We start from the raw sequence: 20,396 nt of genomic DNA, 5'->3' as shown, positions 1-20,396 counted from the left end.
TTTGGCCAAAAAAATTAAGAATCAGAAGCTTGTTATATTTTAAAATTATAAAGTGATTGTCTTTATTTAAATAAAGTTTTGAGGCTTTGAATTTAAGCCCTATTTAAATTGTATGGAGTCCTTATTTAAATTACAAAAATAAAATTTTATGGCGACCACAGTTGTAAAGTTAACATGAAACTGGACTGATATAAATCTGTACCTAAAAATGTAGAAATTTTTTATTATGTAGAAAGGTACATGCAGAATGTCTGAACCAATAATTAACTAACCCAAGGCTCAAACTTTGCACAGTTGGCCAAAATCTAACTTTTTTGGTTATAACTGCATTATTTAGATAATGACTTCTAAGAGATTGTACATTAGTTGATATCTTGAGAATGGTTAGAAACAAGTTTACTCCTTAGTAAAGAAATGGTTGTACAAAATTTCAAAGTTATTTAAAGTTTGGTTTAGTAGAAATAGCAGATTTCAACATATTGACTCAGAAAATGTCATAAAAGGGATTGAACGTTTAATCAATCATTATAAGTAAAAATGATGAGATTAGACTTAGTTAGGGAAGGCAATATCTTTAACAGAAAACCAGCGTTTCCAGTAAAAGCTACTTTCCTCCTATAGGATTATAAGCCGTAAAACCAGGACATATTTGCTAAACACATTATTTCCTTGGGCTTCATCTTTAAATCCACTCTCGAGCTTTAATACTTCTGCCTCTAATGCAAACGTGTAAAGAGTGTCCATCTGCGGATCATACCTCACCTGGAGCTTTTTATATGTGAACTTTTCATCGTCATTGGAGGATATGACCGGATGGCAACGTATTGCAGCAGCAGAACCTTCTCCGATACTGTCATAGTCTTTAATGAGTTTTTAATAAAAACGATTTTAATTTAACATTAAATCCCGACTACTACTTCTACCATACTGAGCTGGGTCACAACTACCTCATGCTAATACCCACTGGGGTTTATAGGATTCACTCTTCTGTCAATTACTAACACATATTCTATTAATTTAACATGTATTGATTTCAGAAATAAATCTTCTGGAGTACAGTAGTTAACTTATAATAATAATAATAATAATAATAATCAGCTAGGCTAATACCCAAGGCACCACCTTAGACCTAACTCATCAAGCGACTTATAAAGCCATATATTCAGGTGTCCGGGTTACAATGCGGCTAGCAATTTCCGACCTCAGGAGAAGCAGCAATATAATTCTTTGCCATCAATTTTTGAGTAACATGTAAAGTTACATTCGCATGGAAAACATTAAAAATTCATTGATTTCCATGAAATTTTTTACATAGAAATAAAGGACTAATGGTTATATTGCTAAATTCGAACTGAGACATTTGAAGCCAAAGATTATCATGTTAAGTCAATGAAGATGCCAACAATTTCCGTCAAAATTAGAGATTCTTGTTTATCTTATATTTTCCAATGATAAGAGATGGTAAACATTTTCTGATAACTACTTTTCCGCTCTTCAACTTGGTATTAAGCAATTAAGCTTATAGCTATCTCCAACCATTCTCCAGATATCAACTAATAATTCCAGATATTTGGAGGTCATTTTCCAGATTGTTTCTTAAGGTGGATTTTTTGGGAGAATGTTTGTCCAAAGTTTAAGCCTTGGAGTTAACCACTATTTTCTGTGGTCTATAAGGTAAAAGAAAAGCAAAAACTTACCAATTGGTAAATCTTGGTTATGCTTTTCCAAATTTCGACATGTTTCTTCAATGTCATCCTCTGACACCGTGGAATTTTGGTCCACATACCGACCAACTGTTATCATGTCCAGAAAAAGTGCTTTTATCTGTTCTTTACTAAGTTTGCAATTCAAATGTTCACTTTCAATGGTAATTCTTGGCATAGACAGGCATTTCACAAATCGATCCAAAATCTTTTTCCTCCACTTCACGCTAGAGGTTTTTTCAGTCATTACAGAGTTCACCACTTCTGTTGGATTTTGGTCCAAACAAATACGAAGCCACTTCATGATAATCACTAACTCTGTTGTTGAATTTTCTATCATTTTGGAAAAGATTTTTTGAAGCAAACTCTTGCCCATTGCCAATTTTGGTGAAACCAAACAAATGATATTTAGCACTAACTCTGTGTGTTTTGACGAAACACCCGATTCAAAGTCTATGTCTAGGTCTTTCGTCTTATTTTCTTCAGTTTTGGAAAGTAGCTCCAATAAATATTCTACATGAATACCTTTAATAATAACACACAACTTTCCTTCACTTTTCACCAAAAAGTTTGTAACACCAAGCAATGTTTCTAAGTACCAAGTCAGAGCTTCTATATTTGTAGTACTCCTTTAAAGGAAAAAATAATAACACAATTAGTATTAGTAATCTGTCAAAGTCCAAGAACTCAACTTAACAAAAAAAAAATATTTTTATATACTAGTGGCTTTGCTGGCACTAATACTTATTGTTAAAAGTAGTTAAGTAGTAATATATCTTATGAAAGAAGTATCCATCTCCGTATACTGATAAAATTAACCAAATACCTGCACAGCCTTTTGCTGATTTTTTCAAACCCATTTTTGAAGTAAAAACAGTGCTGGGTAAGGATTTTCAATAAGAATTATAACAGGAAAATATGGTAAGTATCCCTATGCAGTATAATTTTTAGATTATCATGTACCCCGATGCTTTCGCAGTTTAGAAGGATATTTGTGCCCATTAAAACTCCCTCGATCTGAGAAGATAGATTTTTATAGTGTAGATTTATACTTCCTTCATAAGATTCTATATTTCTGGTAGTAAATATATTTGGTAGTGGGAGTGGAAATTTTGAGTGAACTTTGAATGATAAGAAGTTGATAGCACTCAAGACAATTTTTATGTAAATAGAATAAAATCTAAAATTTTAACAAAAAAGAACGAAGAATAACTACCACACCTGATAAGCCTCAATAATGATAGATGAGTCACTATAAAATCTGATGGAAAAGACGCATTGAATGGATGATTGTGGGATTGACTCAAATCATGTTCAACTAGAAAATCATCACTTTTACCACCACCCTTTTGCTTCGGAGACTTTAAACTAGTGAGCCACAATCGGTGCATTAAGTTTACATATGAACTAATACAAACATCATCTGGTTCCCTACGAAATAACAAATATAAAGTCAGATACCAAAACATAAATTATATATTTTAGTTTGTTTCTATGAAATTAAATTTACTTAATAATATTGGAATTTATCCAGGCTAAAATATTGTGATTCCTATAAAGTGTAAATGCTGCTGCACGATTATTCATTGCCACTATGAGGAAGTCCAGGATTTTAAGCTAGAGGAAAAGATCAAATTAAATTGAGTTTATAAAAATTGAGAATGGTTTCAAATGTACCTTGTCTGAGATTGAACTCAAAGATGAATCAGCAAGTAATATAACAGAATTAAACACAAAAGACTTTTGGCACAATTGAAAATCAAGATTGGTTTTAAATCCATCTTTAATCACATTAATAATCCAAGTTCTTAACTGTTCATGCTAGCAAGTAATTTAGAATTCATCATTCTAGTCTTATGTGAGAGCAAAAAATAAATGAGACACTTACATGCTGGTCTTTACTAAAAAACATTCGGTAAAAGTTTGGGATGATATCTATCTCCAGTTTAGAATTTAACAACAGATACTCACACATTGTTTGATAAAGAGGATCATCTACACAGTAATAAAAAAGGATGTAAAAACTAAAATTATTAAAATTTAAATTTGGAAATTCTTGAAAGTGGAATTACCTGGTTTAGCAAGAATAATTGATGTTTTTACAAGAAAGTTAGTAATTATGTTTGGCATTTTTTTGTTTTCTTTATTTACTGAATCAATTAAAAGCTCCAATAAAGTTAAATAAACCTTGCCATCTTTGTAAGTCAAGGAACTTTCTAGGTGATGGTAAAATTTTGTGAGAACTAAGTAAGCAACGGCTCTCATCTCATCACACGAGGAAGATAATGCCGCAAAGCATAAAATCAAACAGTTGGAATGTACAAATTTGGAGCAATTAACAACTGAGCTCGGTGCCATCAAATTAGATAACAGTGGAATTAGAAATCTGGGATCATACATTCGTCTAAAAATATTATTCAATTCAGGGTTTTCACATCCAGCTACTGTGTATTCCTGACCCGGTGTATTTTCATAGACTTTGATAGGCTGAAAATGGTTTAAAACATTGTTACACATGAGAAAAGCATATATAATGTTGTCTATTTACTGATAATTCCAAATCAATTGGGAAATGAAGACTAGTGTTCATTACAAAGTCTCTTCGAATGCAATTCAAAATATCATCAAGTTTAAATTCAACAATTCTGTTTGCTTTTATGTTTTGAAGTGAAAATTGGTCCACTGCAGCTTTACCCCAATAAAATGGTCTGAATTTTCCAAGAGAGATACCATTTATCTCATACAACTTCATTATACTCAGAAGTTTTTGGTCTAAAATTAAAAAAATGTAAAATTTTATCTTTGCAACAATACAAGTAATAATTAAAAATTCAACTTACCAACATCTCTCATAGTAGCACGATAACACTGCAGGTAAAATTTTAAATGGTCTTCCTCAAATATTTTATTATCATTCAGGACAAGGAATGACAATGTATTTAATATTACATCTATCAAAATTTAATGATTTAGGTATGATCATACGTGCATGCACTTGGAATATCGAAGAAAGACTGGGGTGGTATGGAAATGGATGGGGTTTACAGTTGATTAAAGGCTGTGATACGCTCAACTCGGGGACAATTAGAGATTAAGCTTTGAATAGAAGTTCACAACCTCATTCGCTAATTTTTAACCATCTAAACTATAAGATCTGTGTAAAGATCATTTTAAATGCTCCAAGAACTTTAATCAGAGAACGGACTAGTTTCTTAAATCCATTTGCAAGAATATCTATTTTCCAAGTGGACATCATAAATTATTTTTCTGGCACGGGCTTTTTCTAGGTCTTACTTTCAACATAGTTTAAGGCTCATTCTTAGTCACCACAGTGTTAGAAATTCCAAGTGTATACATATACAATTTTACAATAGTTACGTACTGCGTTAAAAGGGGTTATATGAAAAATTGCTCACTTTTTAATTGCAGGTAATCATTGGGGTTTTTTACCTCTTTGAACTCCTCTAGCAAAATGGTTTTACAAAGGGCACTTTCAAATATTGTGTCAAAAAGGTTTTTGGAAGATGGGTTTACACTGAATTCTTTTACACTTTGGGTTGCACCAAAAGAGTATACCTTCTCACACACACATTGGATAAAATCAAAAACACAGATAAATGTCTCTAGCTCCCTATAAATGATTTATGAATTGTGTTAAAAAGGCCCATATATGATAAAATCTCACTAACATTTTACCTTTCCCCAATTTCTAGGCCTTCAAACGAATTGCTTATGAATTCATTCCAATAGCTATTGTTTGAAATTGATGAAACTATTGTCAAATTTGGTAACTCCTACACAACCATACAAAATACTTAAGAGTCAGTAATTGAATTACAAGAAAATTTTTGTGCCATCCCAACAAGTATAGGTAACAATAGCAATAAAAAACTAACCTTAAAAAAAGAGATAGCTGTCTTCAAAAACATCTTCAAAGTCAAGTCATTAGTTTTGCCCATTTTAACAACACAACTTAACCAGTACAAGATTATTTGGACTAACATTGCTTCAATTGAAGCTTTCGATGATAGCTTTTTCTTTCGAATACATTTAAATACTTCAATGGTTGTAAAGAATCTCATAAAAGTTGGAAGTTGTTTTTTACACCTGGACAAAACATCATTTGCCAGTTTGCATAAATCATTCAATGCTATTAAGGAAATCATAGTTGATGCAATTTTTAACAACCCAGAGATATTTCCAAACCAACATATAAAAACTTTAAATTCTACTTACAGAGCAGATCTTGCTCTACCATCTGCCAAAGTACGAAGCCAATATCTATACTACACCAAAGATGTTCTTCATCAGTGTTATCTCCCAAAGTTACAGTACATATTATTTTCCAAAATTCTTTGGCTATATAGGGCAATACTTCATAATGATACTTATCAACATGAGAGAAATGGCTTAAGAGTGTAACACTCATCTGAGCCACGAGAGAGTATGGCCATAAAGCTAAACTTTCTGAATTTTGCTCAACCCATTGACGAAAGGCAAAATGATGAGCAGGGCTTTGTTGGGATAGATATATGAATAGTTTGATTGAAGAAACATTTGATGGATCTAGTTTGTTCACTGCTGAATCTACAATAGTAAAGTAATGTATAAGGATTAAAGAAAAATTTGTGAAAAATAAATTTAATTATAATTCGTACTGGGGTCAATTGCTGAGCAATATCTTGGTTCGAATTCTAGTAGCTGTAGCATTAGCTGATCAAGAACCTGTTTATCAAGTGATTTTTCATCACCAGTTACAGTTTGAGGCATTTGAAAAATACTATTGACTGTTTTCATGAGTAGTGCACTATTGCCATCTTCATAAGAGTGTTGCAGGTAGTATTTCAAAAGTTCATTGAGTACACTGAATTCTCCAGACTTTACAAAAAGATCACACTGGCTAATGGCATTTAGTGAATATACTAATTCATCAATGGTATACAAACTAGCCAGCTTAATAAATGCATTACTGCAATTTCTTAAAAGATCCACACCATCATTTACAACTTGGAAACAAAATAAGTCGATAAAAAGCAACGTCTTTGATTTGTATAAGTTTTTAACTTCACTATTTAAGGTTAAAGAGTTATCTAAAAGCCTTGTAACTAAATTTGTGATTAAAACCACACATTCTAGAATTTGTTTGGTAGTTCTTCCAGAATTAATGCTAGTACATATTACGAACCAATTTTGCAGAACTGAATGTTCCAGTATTTCGGAAATACATGGTTCGGAACATTTTTTTATAATCTTCTCTAAAATACTTAGAAACCACTTGGCCCCCATATTTTCGGCACCAGCCTTAAATTACAGAAATGTATCAATTTTAGTTAACAGTATAAGAAAAGATGTAGCATATTTTTACACACCAAAACCTTCTCTAATTCCATTTGCAAATAGAGCAAACACTGCATAGAAAGGGTCAAAGTCATATTTTTCTTTATACTGTGTAGATGCAAAGACTCTGAAAAACTTTCAAAGTGATCTCTTTTGCAACATAAAACATAAAATGCTGCTTTTATCATTTGCTCATTTGTATGCATTTCACTTGGGATAGTATTTTTTTTTATCTATTTAAGTGAATATATTTTGATAAATTGATATTTTACAAGAGTATTCAAAGTAAAAAATAAGACTACCTTCAATAACTTGGAATGAGGTAGAAAATAAATGAGATATTCTTTCAAATCATCACTTAAATATTTTTCATACTCCATCAGAAGTGAACATAAGGAACCAGGGTTTGATGAGCGATGTAATATCTGAGTAACTACCTTTTCCATGTATGAAATACATTCTATGTAAATTATAAAATGAGGAATATTAAACTTTGAACAGAGGTGAAAATAAGAATTAGTACCTCCAAGTTTCCTTGGTTTTGTAGTATTAAGCATCTCTAAAGCAGCTGGTAATAATGGGCTGAAGAAAAACCTAAAACAATTTGGTTAAATGTACTAATCAATTCTAATTAATATGATATTAAAAATTATTTTACTTATTCTCTGGATTAACACTACGATATAATGAAATATTTTCAATCCTTTTCAATTTCAAAGCTTTAAAAAAATTGGGAACATTTTAGTAATGACACAGGGCGTCAATAATGTTCGTAAAGAGTACCTGAATATTCCAATTCATTGTGCTTGTTTTGAAATTCAACACATTTATCAATATAGATACTAGGATTTGTTAGAACCAATTGAAGAACTTTCCAAAGAAAGACAACTGTGTCAAAAACAACTTTTACACTTCCTTGTTTCAAAATAGAGATCCATAATTTTACTTCATTGAGAGATTCTGTGATCACCTCATTTTTACCTAAGTACTAAAAGAAAAACTTGCGAATGTTGAACATTTATATAACGCATTATGTTGAATTAAAACTTACAAATTTAAGAATATTTAATATTTGATTTTCAATTTCATTTTCATTCATAGTCATGTAATGTTTGAGTAATATATAAACAACATTGCAATCTCTTTTGTATTTCTGTAAAATAATGTTATTATTATAATTTGTATTTATTGCTGAAGTGTAAGTAATTGGTTTGGTCATATGAGCAACATTAAAAATTAATACATACCAATAGAGTTTGATCTCTTTCAAGTTTTATGGTACAAAGTTTCAAGATGGAAACTTTGGCTTCGTTAAAACTTTCAGCTGTCACTTCATCTAAAAACTCCAAAACTGATAATAAATCTGGTACAGGAATAGAACTAATTTCAATATCATCTGGAAAGGCCCCATACATTTCATTCAAAAGCTTAATGGACATTGTAAGCCAAAGGAGTGTAGATTTCGTATCTGCAAATTAACAATCACTTTAAAAAACTATAAAATGGAAATAATTAAGAATATTTTAACCTTTTTTGTCATAACTTTCTTTGATGGCGCTAACATCAGGAAAAATCAATAAAGGAGTGGGCAGAACCTTAAATTTGCAATAAGAGTTGTTGAAAACATTGAAAATCCTTACTACAGGAAATTTTCCAAGTCTTACATTTATTATAGTCACTTTCAAAACTTCAATAAGATTAGATGAATTTTCAACAACTTCAATCGGAGCATTTTTCAAATAATTAATAATAGAGGTTGTCTTAGACCAAGTCAGTAAAAGAAATTCTAATGTTTTTATTTTCACTGGAAGGCAATCCATCTAGTGTTATAAAAAATTGTATTGATCGGTAAAAAGAAAAATTTTACAGAAGGTCAACATACTGTTAATGCGTTTTGAAGGTGTTCTTTAGTAAACAAAGAAATTCCTAGATACAATAGTAGTTTTTTGCTTAGTAATTTATCAAACTTTTCTTTGTCTGTATTTGATAAAATGGATTGAAAGTCAAAGTTTGATAGAATCTGAAAAAATACTATTGTTAATAAATTATAATTTGAAAAAAAAAAGCAATTTAGATACATTAGTTAAAAAACCCATAGCTGAAAACCAAATCGGCGAGTCTCTGGGCTCAAATGAATGTTTCACAATAGGATAAAAATTCAAAATTTGATAAGGACAAGCAGATAGAACTGATGAAATAAGCCGAGACTTATGTGCTGATTCAAATGGATTTTCAACAGACTTTAGAAGCTCCGCTACCATGTAATTTTGATTGCTGAAAAAATATAATTGAAAATTATTCATCACTAAGAAAATTAAAATAATATGATTCACTTACTCAGATTTAATTGAAACTTGTCTGAATATAATTCCATATTTATATGATGAAAATAATTCTGTTAGAAAATCACTGGTTGCAGTGTGCACGTTGTTAATATCTTCATTTGCAGAAAGCAAAGACTCTTTCTCATTCCCCATCCTTGAAAATTTAGATTTCTTGGACCATTTTTGAGGACCACTCCAATTAAATAGAGCAACAACATTTTTAATATATTTAACACTAAATATGTGCACCTTTGCTGATTTTGACACAGCCAAGTTTTGAATGATCTAAAAATTATTCAAAATAATTACATCTCATTTTCATACTTACATTGTTAGTTCAAGTTACTGAAATCACTTACCTTTTCTTTCAATGTTTTAAGGAAAAGAATAATAATATTTGCTTTATCATTTTTTAATCCAGGAAAAGGACATGTTAACAAGTCTGTAAATTTTTTTAATTACTATAAATTGACCAGAGAAGAGATAAACTTGAGTTTCAAAAATTATCAATTTTTGGTTCAAAACATTTTGTAATGAAACGTACCTCTTTTTTCACAAAGTTCTCGAATAACAAATATATCACCAAATATAAGAAATGATAGAATAAAATGTATGATGCATGTTCTAAGATCTTGAACATCCTACATAAAAAAATGTATTATAAACTGTTATAGCCGTGAAATGGAGCTTAATTTATCCACAATAAATAAAAATTTAACATACCCGATTGTCTCTGTTGTTTAAATGTTTGAATAAATGTGTCATTGATAAATTAAAGGAACTCAGAACTTCTCCTGGGCTTACCGATACCATAGCTATAAGCAGCTTGAATACAGATTTCACATGAGTACTCTTAACCCCATGAGATATAGTTCTTTTGAGGAGTTCCGAAAATGAAATTAGAATTTTCTTGACTATAGTGAATGCAAGGGTACAGCGTTCATTTTGCTCACAAGCCAAATTAAGCAAAATTAATTCAAGAAGTCTAAACAAGTAAACTTTCTGAAAATAATGTAATTAAACAAAAATTACACCAACTAAATATTTAAATACTTTTAATTGGGAAAGGAGCATAAACTTTAGACACCTACCTGGGCGTCAGTTGGCTTTCCTACACTAAGATACTCAAGATAGCTTAAAACAACAGACGTAAAATCTGAGCTGCAAATACTGCTTTTTAAATATACATTATTTTTCTTCTCTTCGGAATTTTCATATTCTTCAAGTAACTGATGAATAACTGTTAAAATGTTTAAATGCAGTGGTTATGTAGCATAGATATTAAACTTTTTATAAATAATTAAATCAGTTATAAAATCTTAGTTAAATTCAGGTTATTGAAATCAGGATTTTCAATAAGCTTGGGTCACACGATTGACGTAAGAAATTTGTTAATACAACCAGTAGGCCATTACATAAATTGAGCCCCCAGGTGTTGTCTGTTTTGTGCAAAATATTACAATGTCAATGTCATCTTTTTGTGAGCCCTCCTCCCTTGACTAAGCATTCAACCATACATTTCAAGGAGCTATGCCACTAAACTAAGCTCCATCTGGGCTTCTTGGAAAAACCAAAGATTGCATACTCTTCATATACAGATTTACCAGCAAGTTAGATGTGTAGTGATGAAAAATGCATTAGTAAATTTATTCAAAAATTTTGTGTTTGAAAATATTTTTGGAATTCCAAAACCAAAAGACAGTTGAGACGGAACAGTTTGAGGAAAGGGGTGTAGAGGAACGGTTAATTTTGTTGAATTTTTTAAACTTAAAATGGGTTTGCGCACAGATTATGTCAATGATTTATGAGACCCAAAAATAAAATTGTTTCCAGTGTTTTTACTTTTTATGAAATATTTGATAATAAAAGATATGGTGTACATAAGTACGTTTCCTTGATGATTTCTATTCTTCCAATGCTAATTTATTTAATGATAGTCTGCTTTGACAGAGACTATATAATTAATTAGGTGGCTAAGGACTAAAAAAATATCTGCCAGTTGTTACTATTCTTTGGAACATCCACAAAATTATAGGAAAGCAAACGCCTCTTTGTATGTTTAAGCCAAAGCTTATTAGAAATTGAAATGCTTTCAAAAATAATACTAACGCTTACTTTGGAAAAATCACGTTGAATTATCCAATTGTAGCATAAAAATGACTATACGGGAATGGCAGTTTGTAGCATTGGCCATGGCCACCATGCTGTATACCCTATCAAGAAAAGCATGGCTGACATCACACTGCCAATAGTGACCCATGCTTTTTCATGTTGAAAAAAATTCTACCCAACATGACAGCCACAGTCAAAGCTAAGGAGTCTTCGTTCCCCATTACAAACACTCACTTTGATTTTCAATGTAAAATAATTATCTCCAATTTCAGAACTAATATTGTTTTCACTAGTATTTATCACCATTAAAGTAGCTAGGCAGTAATTTTTTTATGAATTTCTTCAAAAATAGAAAGACAAACGATTAATGTCCATACATATTTGGTCTCTGAAGCTACCAATTTTGCAATCGTTCTACAATTATCATGAAACGAATTCTTTCAAGTGTCAAACTTATTTGAAATGTTGTAAATTATAATTTATTAAATAATTGAATGTTTATTTCGTAATGGTAAATAATTTAAACACTTTGAAGTGCAGATAAAACAAATAAAAATGAGTCAAAAGTAGCAATTACTAATAATTAAATCTTACTTGTTCCCACTGAAGTTGATCTCGTTTCCATTGCAGTAATCAAGCTGTTTATTATATTATCCGAATTCGTATATTCTGGATTATGTGAAATGTCATTTGCTTTGGAAGAATTGAGCTCTGAATCTGATTGTTCGTCATCATTTGGATCTTCATTACTAATTAGTTTTATTCTCTTAGAAGGTTTAGCACCACTTTCTCTTATTTCTCTTTTCTCCGACATGGTTAAAAGTGATAAACGCCAAAACCTTTGGGAGTAGTTACTCAAGGTTACTGGAGATTTAACTAATATTGGTAGTGACTAGTGAGTACTGCCCTTCCGATTTCGGGCCTAAGTAGAACGGGAAAACAAAACCCACGTGGGGCCACTCCAGCTTGCGATTTGTAGTCAATAGCAGATAATGAAGCAGACAACTCAGAGTCGTGGTTTAACACAAAATGCTCTAGAAATAAGAGTTATTCAGCACATCATTGATAAAAATTTAATGAGGACATTACGTAAAGGCTCATTTTGAGAGAAAGCTTGTACAAAATGATAAAATAATGTTGTAATATACCTTAATAGACACCCGTAATTAATATATTATTTAAACCTAAGAAAATTAGTCAAAAAAAGGAACAAAACCTCATCGGTGGGAAATAAAATTACCAAAAAATAGGCAGTCTTGTTCTATTAAAATTATTCTGGCGGGAAAATATTATCAGTAATTTCTTTGGTGTATCTGTCACAGTTTCTATCTTAATTTTCCCCAGTGTTTCGGAAAATCTTTACTTAATAATTTTTCCTCAAGAAATTAAAATGAAATGTCACATTCCTCAGATTTCATGGCACAATAGAGATCCTGTTTTAAGTATAGATTTTCAAAAAAGTTCCAATGGTATTCGAAGATTAGCTACAGCTGGAACTGACACTCATGTTTTGGTAATATGCTTAAGCTGTGACATAATAGCCACATTTTAAAAGTATCTAAAATCTTCGCATTATTATTACCAAACCACAGATTTGGTTGTGTGATATTACCGATTGCGGGAGTATACACTTGGATTTTGTAGCCGACCTTAACAGGCACACCAAAGCTGTCAATGCCGTTCGATTCTCTCCTAATGGTTTGAATTATGCTTATTTTTGTGTATTGTAAACTTCAAATATTAAGGACAATTTTCACTTTTAGGGGAAATTTTGGCTTCAGCTGATGATGGTAATACAATATGACTCCTGTTAGAGAGAATTCAATAAATTTTTTTTGTTTGCATACTTAATTTAGAAGCTTGTATAATTTTGTGGAAACAACAAGTCATAAATTTTGAAGACATATTTGCTGATCAGGACTCAACAAATAAAGAACATTGGGTCCCTCTAAAGGTTCTAAGGTAGACTTTAACTAGCGCTGTCACTGAATGTGCCTTTTAAAAGCAACTGAATTTGTTTGCCCAGAGGTCATATTGACGATGTTTGTGACATATCTTGGTCATTAGATAGCGCTCAGCTATTTTCCGGATCTGTCGATAATACAGCGATTGTTTGGGACATTATTAAAGGGAAAAATGTAGCAATTCTCTCTGAACACAAAGGATTTGTGCAGGGAGTCTCATTCGACCCCAAGGGTCAATACCTAGCTACATTAAGCTCAGACAGGTAAAAATTTCAGCGTTTAGAATTCAACTTAAAAGACTTACTTACGAAATTAAATTTATTTCCAAGAACTTTAAGAATTTATCATTGCAACAGCAAAAAGTTAGCTTATAAAGTGCAAAAGGCTATTCTTCCCAATGCATTTAAAGAATTGCCAGAGGGACAAACTGCTAAAGCCAGCAGAATTTTTTACGATGACACGTTAAAATCATTTTGTCGACGTCTTACATTTAGTCCTGATGGGGAATTACTCATTGTCCCTTCTGGGATAGTAGAGGAAAATGATGGAAAATTTAGTAACGCTACATTTGTATTCACTAGAAATTCTCTCAACAAGTATAAGTCTTAATAATAACATATAAAAATTGCTTGGAAAATGGAAATAATTTCATCAATTTTTTTTGTTAGGCCAGTGCTTTATTTACCAACTGGTAGTAAATTCACCTTAGCCGTGCGATGTTGTCCAGTATTGTTTCAATTACGAAACAAATTAAAAAGTACATAAATTTTTTTCTTAAATTAAGGCAACTATAATCTTATCTACATTTCTATAGACGATGATGGTACTGATTTCCAGCCATTATTTAGGTAAAGTTGATAAACTTAAAAAAAAATTTCATACTTTTAATAAAATTTCCCCTACCTTTAGATTGCCCTACAGGATAGTCTTTGCTGTTGCAACTCAAGATTCTATTTACCTTTATGATACTCAACAAACCATGCCTATCGCCCGTGTTAGCAATATACATTACACCCGTCTCAGTGATTTATCATGGTACAAATCTTACCTTATTCAAACCATCTTTGTGATGTAATTAAAACATTTCCATCAAAAGGTCTGATGATGGAAGAGTACTTATAGCTTCTTCCACTGATGGTTATTGTTCATTCTTGGTTTTTGAAGAAAATGAAATAGGGTTAGCATATGCCAATTCTGATGATGAACCTGCAAAAGATGAGAGTAAAAAGGAGGAAAAAACAGAAGCATTAGTCACATTAACCATTGATAGGTAAAATACTAAAATTATACTCTTAAAATTTACAATCACCAATAAAGCAACATAGTTCTCTCATTCAGACCCACTGTAGAAAAAGAAAATGCTCCAATCTCTCCTGAAGGATTTGATTCTCAGCTTGAAGAAACTAGAGAAAGCCTTGATTGGAAATTAGTGCTAGAACCATCAACAGCTCTAGATGAAGGCCAAAGTAAATTTGCTAAAGAAACTAATAATGAAGAAAAAAAAATTGAAATCCCTACAAGTATCATATCACATCAAGATCCACTTTCTGAATCCATTAAAAAACCAAGAAGAGTTCCATTTGTAACTTTATCAAGTGCTAAAAAAATGTAGTTTTTTTATGTAATAAATGTTTTTAATTCAAGTAAATTTTATATTTAATGACATAAGTTTTAATTCCCAAAACTACTGGATTTCTGGAAAGAGTAACAAGGCAACAATCTTTTATTATTATTTTTTTAATATACAAATACAGTTTTCTTCCTCAAAGTTTTCACTTTAAGCATATTTTCAATCACAAAATGACTTAAGCATTATTTTCAGTTGTGATAATTTTTTTGTATCCCCCTGTTGGGATATAAGTTGGGAGTCATTCAACATCCCAAAACGGGTTGCTACAATTTTTTAAAGTTTCTGTACAAAAATATGATTAAAAACATTTAAAACAAATGTGTTTGAGATATGGACGAAAAAAAATGGTAAACTTTTGTAAATCATTTGGAATGGAAAAAAAATTCATAAGTTACTAAATTTATTTTGTCTAAATATATTAAGATTTAAAGTTCACTGTGTGATGAGCTTTCTTGAGTTGTATCAGGGGAGCTTGGTTCTGGTTTTGCTTCTAATAAAGTATTAAATAAATTCACTAATCTCACACAAAATAATAACATCAAGTAATGAAATACTAACCTTGGGGTGTATTGTCAGCAGATTCAACCTGTAACGGCTCTTCCTCGGAAGTATCTTTAGTCTGTGGTACTTCTTTTTCATTTGCTTGGGTCTTACCATCATCTTCACCTTATTGTGGTAAAGAAATGATACAATTTTAAGTGTTTCCTTAAAAATAGAAAGCAATTTTAAATTTTACCTGTTTTTTTGGTTTCATTTGTTTTCTGCGTTGTTGGTGGAGTTTTCTTTTTGGGTGGTGCAAATCTTGCTTTATTGAGCAAATACTTAACTTCTCGATCCAAATTTGCAATTTTCTCAGCAACTGCTTTAACAGTCATTTTAGGCGCATCATGTAGTGGTATAGATTTCTGAATTCCTTCATATTCACTGATCCATTTCTGAAAGTTAAATATTACAATTTAATCCATATATTTCAATAAAGAAAATCTAGGCTAATTACTTTTGTATCTTGAATGAGTTTAGTTAGCGTATTCAGCTCTACTTCCGTAAAAACTTGATCTTCCTCACTGACATTTTTAGCTCCATTTAGGAAAACTTCGCTTAGGTTCATCATATCTTTCAACGCTTTTAAAGCTTCAGGCCTTTCACGGTGCTCTCGAACTCTTTCAAACATATCCCTTGTCAAAGATTTCAAATCAGATAATTTATCCTTTAAAACTTCTGTTTTGGCACCATCTGATTCATATTCCAGCCAATCTCCCATGTCTCTCAATTGCTTTAGTATATTTTCTCTCTCTTCTTCCATAGTTGCAGCCTCGTATTCAGCTTCGTACAATTTTTGCTTGGTCTCAATTATAAATGACTCTAAAGCATTTCGTGCAGAATCTCTGGCCAAACGAGCTTTGTCTTGCTCATTTAGTTCTTTAAGCCTTTATTAAAAAAAATTTAACAAAATAACTTATTTTTATGAAATCTGTTATAGAGTAATAGTCATTCATGACTTACTTATTTTTGGAATAAATTTTTCTCTCATGTGAAAATTCGGGTAAGTCCAAGCGCCCAATGCTCAACTCAATTGGTTCTTTAATAGCGACTATTTTCTGTTTGACTTCGCTTTTTTCCTTCTCAGGTTCTTTTAATGTTTCATTTTTGACATCACTTTTCTAAAATTGAGATGGATACTTTATGACAAAAAATTCCAATAAAATATAGTATCCAGGAAAGCTTTTTATTTACATTAGCCTCTTTGGAATCTTTACCAGCATCAGCTGAGGACTCGGGAGTCTAAAAAATAATTTCGCTTAGACGTATTTCATTTAAGCTAGAAAATTTTAAGACAAAATTGAAAATACCTTTGGGTCAGTTTTTTCTTTGGTTTTGTCATCTTTTTCATCAGATGGAACTTCTTCTTCTGGCGTTTCGGGTTTTTTATCTTCTTCTTTGGGTGTCTCTGTTTCATCCATGCCAGTGCCAAATAATTTCCCAATGGTACTACCAAGTTTGGCAAAAGTAGATTCCAAGTCTAATTTTTCATCCTCTTTTTCTTCACCCTCAACTTTTTTTTCAAAAACAGCTTCAACCTAATAGAATATCCTGATTAATAAGGTATAAAGGTTTAATGGCAATATAGGACCAAAGCCTTACATTATCCAGAGACAAAATCCCATTTTCATCCATGTGAAATTTTGCTTTAACTCCCTTAGCTTCAGAGTTGTCACTAGTATGTTTACTTAAAGCCTCACCCACTCCACTCAGTTTTATAATACTTAAATTTAGAGATCCTAAGCTCCTATAGTTTGCCAAAAAGCCAATTTAGAAAACTACATATTTCACTAAATTACAAATTTAATTTATTACTTAAAGTCTAAAGGTGTTAAGAAGTCCAAATCGCCATAGTTTATGTTAAATTCAAAATCTTGTACATGTCTCGTAAAAGTTATCACTTTCTTTTGAGGGATAGGATTGCCTCGGCTAAATAATGTCCTCCGAACCAGTTTAACCCCCTTTTCACCCTCGGTTATTTCTCTCTGGAAATCTGCCTAAAAGTAAAAAATAAATAAAAGTTAATAATAAAATTAGCAATTTTTGCAATAGTCTCAGACTAATTACCTGAATGGGATAAATATTTGCATCTTTGATTAGAAATGTTTTAACCTTAAAGCCTTTGCTAAGGTAGGCAGCTTGATAAACAGCTCCTAGTGAAGCGGCTTCATCAGTATTTACACTTTTACCTAACTCTTCTTTCTTCACTAATTCGAGAAGTTTTTGTTGTACACTAGGAACTCTGGTACCAGCACCCACCAAAATCACTTGACTAATATCATTCTATAACAAAATTTAAATAATCAAAAAACAGTGAGGAAAATTTTAATACATTGCCATGACTTACGATATCAAAACCACTCATTTTGAGAGCCATTTCTACAGGTAAAGCTACCCTTTTGAGAAGATCATCACAGATTTCTTCAAATTCAACTCTTGTAAATGGTATTCTAAAATCTTGATCATCCAATACATTTTCTACCTACATTATTGATTGTATAAAGAAGAATTTTTTTTTTTTAATAGATTTTTACCACAAAGAAAACAGACAAACCTGAGATATGTGTTCAGCATTGGCACTTAGAATTTTTTTAAGCCTAGCTGCTTCCGCAAGTAGCTTGGCCAATGCCCTATTACTCTTAAAAACATCATTTTTGGTTTTCTTCAGTTCATTAAATTTTTCAGCTAAAAAGTCTCTCAAACGAAACTGCATTTCCAGACCTCCCAGTGTGCGATCAAACCTGAAAAATTATTCACTTCCAATCTTTCCCAAAGAAAAGGAAGGAGACTTGACTAAAACTTACCCAACTCCTTTGATACTGAGTTGAGGGTTTGTTTCGGTAAAACCTCTATCTTTGGATTTGATTAACTGATAGGTTACTATTGTAGCAACAGTGCTGGATGCTCCCATGTCATAAAATAAGATATTAGTTGGAGTGTCATTAAAATCTTTACGGCGAAACACGCCATAATGCAGAGCAACAGCAGTGTTTGTATTTAGAATTTGAAGTAATTTAATGCCAGCTAGTTCAGCTGCGAGTAGTAAGGCCCTTCTTTCAGGTTGGTTAAAAAATGGGGGAACTGTTATTACAGCATCAGTAATTGGTTGTCCTGCGTAACAAAGAAAAGGAAGGTTGAGTTTTATTCGCTCCTTTAATAAATATTTTGATACATACCAACAGAAGCAGAAGCAATTTCTTGAGCGTAATTAAAAAGCATAGCAAGTAGCTCTTCCGTCGAAAAAGAAAGGCCCTCGGGGTGATTAAACACCACAGTGTTTCTATCAGGGTCACCACTAATATTGTAATATGGAAACCTCTTTTGATAAAGGGCAACCATTGGGTTATCCAAAGTCTTTCCCAACACATCCAATAAATTAGAAAACACTTTTTCTGGAAACCTCACTCCCTAGTTTAAAAGTGGCATATTAAGCAATTAGTATCTTGCCATTACTCATACTCAAATACAATTGAAATAAACTTACTAAATTTACAGCTAAGTCACCGAAGAACCTTTCACCGTCTCTAAGAGCTACAACTGCTGGTGTTTTTCTTTGTGAATCTCTTAAATTTGTTGGAATTTTTTAGTTTTCTAAAGTTTTCACTGAACTCAAATTTAAACCAAAGTAAAATAAAGCTCACTTGTTAAGAACTATTTCCATTGGAACACCAGGCTAAAAATAAAGCAATGAATCATTTTTATGATATTATAAAACCATAATCAATTAATCGTATTGACCATATGCATAGTAAAAAATTGGCCCATGAAAAATCTTTAGCCCAACATCAGATCTTAGCCACAAATGAGGCTAAATGGCTTAAATAGGGCTATTATTCTTACCGAAACTATAGCAACTTTCATCCATTCACTGCCCAAGTCAATGGACATAACAGCAACTGCATCTGCAATATAGAACAAATTTGACTGATTGCTAACTTGTTTCCATAGGTCACTCACTCATGGTAGACTATTATATTACCTGATCCAACGAAAAGAGGTGAAATTAATGTGCAGAGCAACAAAAAGTTATGCATCCTTTTTAAAATCATTGTGATTTACAATACTGAAGTGTTCTGAAAGAATAATACCAAGTATTACCTTTCTCCTCCAAGGTTATACAAACATAACAAGGTGGATAATCTTTAGTCTTCAACATGTGGTGAATGGGAAAAGGTGGAGGTTTAAAGATTTATAACATTTTCAAAAACAGAAAGCAAACAATATAATATTATTTAAGATTATTGTAGTTGTTCTCGATAAGCTTATATTCTCAAGAACCACATTTACCTAGGCCTAAATATTGACAGCTGCTGCCTGATACTCAAAAACTATATCCCTAGTACAAAATGCATTTTGCGTGAAAGAAAATAGTATAAACCTTACCGGCTTGTGGTTGATGAAACGTGGTCTATACGGTTTGTGATTTTTTATGTACCATAAAGTGAAACAAGGACGTCTACAGTTTATGGTGAACTTCTTTGAAGAAGGAAAATTACATTACACTAAATATTGACGCGCTGAGAGAGTTTTATAAATAGTTTATAGCGACATAACTTTATACGCAAGTTCAATAAAGATTTTACGGCGCATGAATAATAATTTTCATTTTATAATCACGGACACAGCGAATTCTCAGGCGTTGAACCGGTAGAGAGAATAAATAACACAGCTTCTCTCAGAAATTTTACACACAAATCAGACGTGTCTTTTATATTCATTTGACGTCCCATTGTGTGTCGAAAACTGATTGGGTGGCTTACTAAAAGTCGAAACACCGACTAATGAA

General features: G+C 31.7%; 3 protein-coding genes across 3 annotated transcripts; 1 reads left to right on the top strand and 2 right to left on the bottom strand.

Moving 5' to 3' along the window:
* Positions 1-38: 38 nt before the first annotated feature.
* LOC149932318 (nucleolar pre-ribosomal-associated protein 1) lies at positions 39-12,490 on the bottom strand. The gene is made up of 31 exons (XM_090155874.1): positions 12,071-12,490; positions 10,456-10,604; positions 10,088-10,366; positions 9,909-10,005; positions 9,724-9,806; positions 9,378-9,649; positions 9,119-9,314; positions 8,923-9,060; positions 8,705-8,860; positions 8,569-8,635; positions 8,288-8,508; positions 8,092-8,193; positions 7,824-8,028; positions 7,699-7,759; positions 7,564-7,634; positions 7,343-7,500; positions 7,073-7,273; positions 6,362-7,004; positions 5,940-6,290; positions 5,600-5,853; positions 5,400-5,497; positions 5,120-5,334; positions 4,544-4,654; positions 4,252-4,475; positions 3,776-4,190; positions 3,592-3,698; positions 3,381-3,524; positions 3,214-3,320; positions 2,925-3,134; positions 1,698-2,332; positions 39-202 (listed from the first exon to the last, which is right to left on the bottom strand). The coding sequence occupies exons 1-31, from the start codon at positions 12,288-12,290 to the stop codon at positions 147-149; spliced, it is 6,246 nt and encodes a 2,081-aa protein (XP_090012000.1). The 5' UTR covers positions 12,291-12,490; the 3' UTR covers positions 39-146.
* Positions 12,491-12,789: 299 nt separating this feature from the next.
* On the top strand, positions 12,790-15,095 carry Caf1-105 (chromatin assembly factor 1, p105 subunit). The gene is made up of 11 exons (XM_090155895.1): positions 12,790-12,989; positions 13,069-13,174; positions 13,240-13,266; positions 13,333-13,438; positions 13,503-13,703; positions 13,770-14,036; positions 14,109-14,197; positions 14,255-14,288; positions 14,350-14,475; positions 14,537-14,710; positions 14,779-15,095. The coding sequence occupies exons 1-11, from the start codon at positions 12,867-12,869 to the stop codon at positions 15,050-15,052; spliced, it is 1,527 nt and encodes a 508-aa protein (XP_090012021.1). The 5' UTR covers positions 12,790-12,866; the 3' UTR covers positions 15,053-15,095.
* Positions 15,096-15,132: 37 nt separating this feature from the next.
* On the bottom strand, positions 15,133-20,326 carry Grp170 (hypoxia up-regulated Grp170 co-chaperone protein). Its single transcript, XM_090155879.1, has 20 exons — positions 20,165-20,326; positions 19,994-20,086; positions 19,590-19,683; positions 19,451-19,512; positions 19,252-19,283; positions 19,095-19,173; positions 18,787-19,018; positions 18,415-18,721; positions 18,165-18,351; positions 17,958-18,092; positions 17,678-17,893; positions 17,426-17,607; positions 17,213-17,357; positions 16,921-17,148; positions 16,805-16,852; positions 16,574-16,731; positions 16,068-16,497; positions 15,807-16,005; positions 15,629-15,736; positions 15,133-15,560 (listed from the first exon to the last, which is right to left on the bottom strand). The coding sequence occupies exons 3-20, from the start codon at positions 19,657-19,659 to the stop codon at positions 15,496-15,498; spliced, it is 2,883 nt and encodes a 960-aa protein (XP_090012005.1). The 5' UTR covers positions 19,660-19,683; positions 19,994-20,086; positions 20,165-20,326; the 3' UTR covers positions 15,133-15,495.
* Positions 20,327-20,396: the final 70 nt, after the last annotated feature.

Source organism: Leiobunum rupestre, chromosome 8 (assembly GCF_980474605.1).
Source record: "Leiobunum rupestre chromosome 8, qqLeiRupe1.1.hap1, whole genome shotgun sequence".
NCBI classification, from domain to species: domain Eukaryota; kingdom Metazoa; phylum Arthropoda; class Arachnida; order Opiliones; family Sclerosomatidae; genus Leiobunum; species Leiobunum rupestre.
Note: the sequence above shows the minus strand (reverse complement) of the source record. Positions and strands in the feature narration are given on the sequence as shown.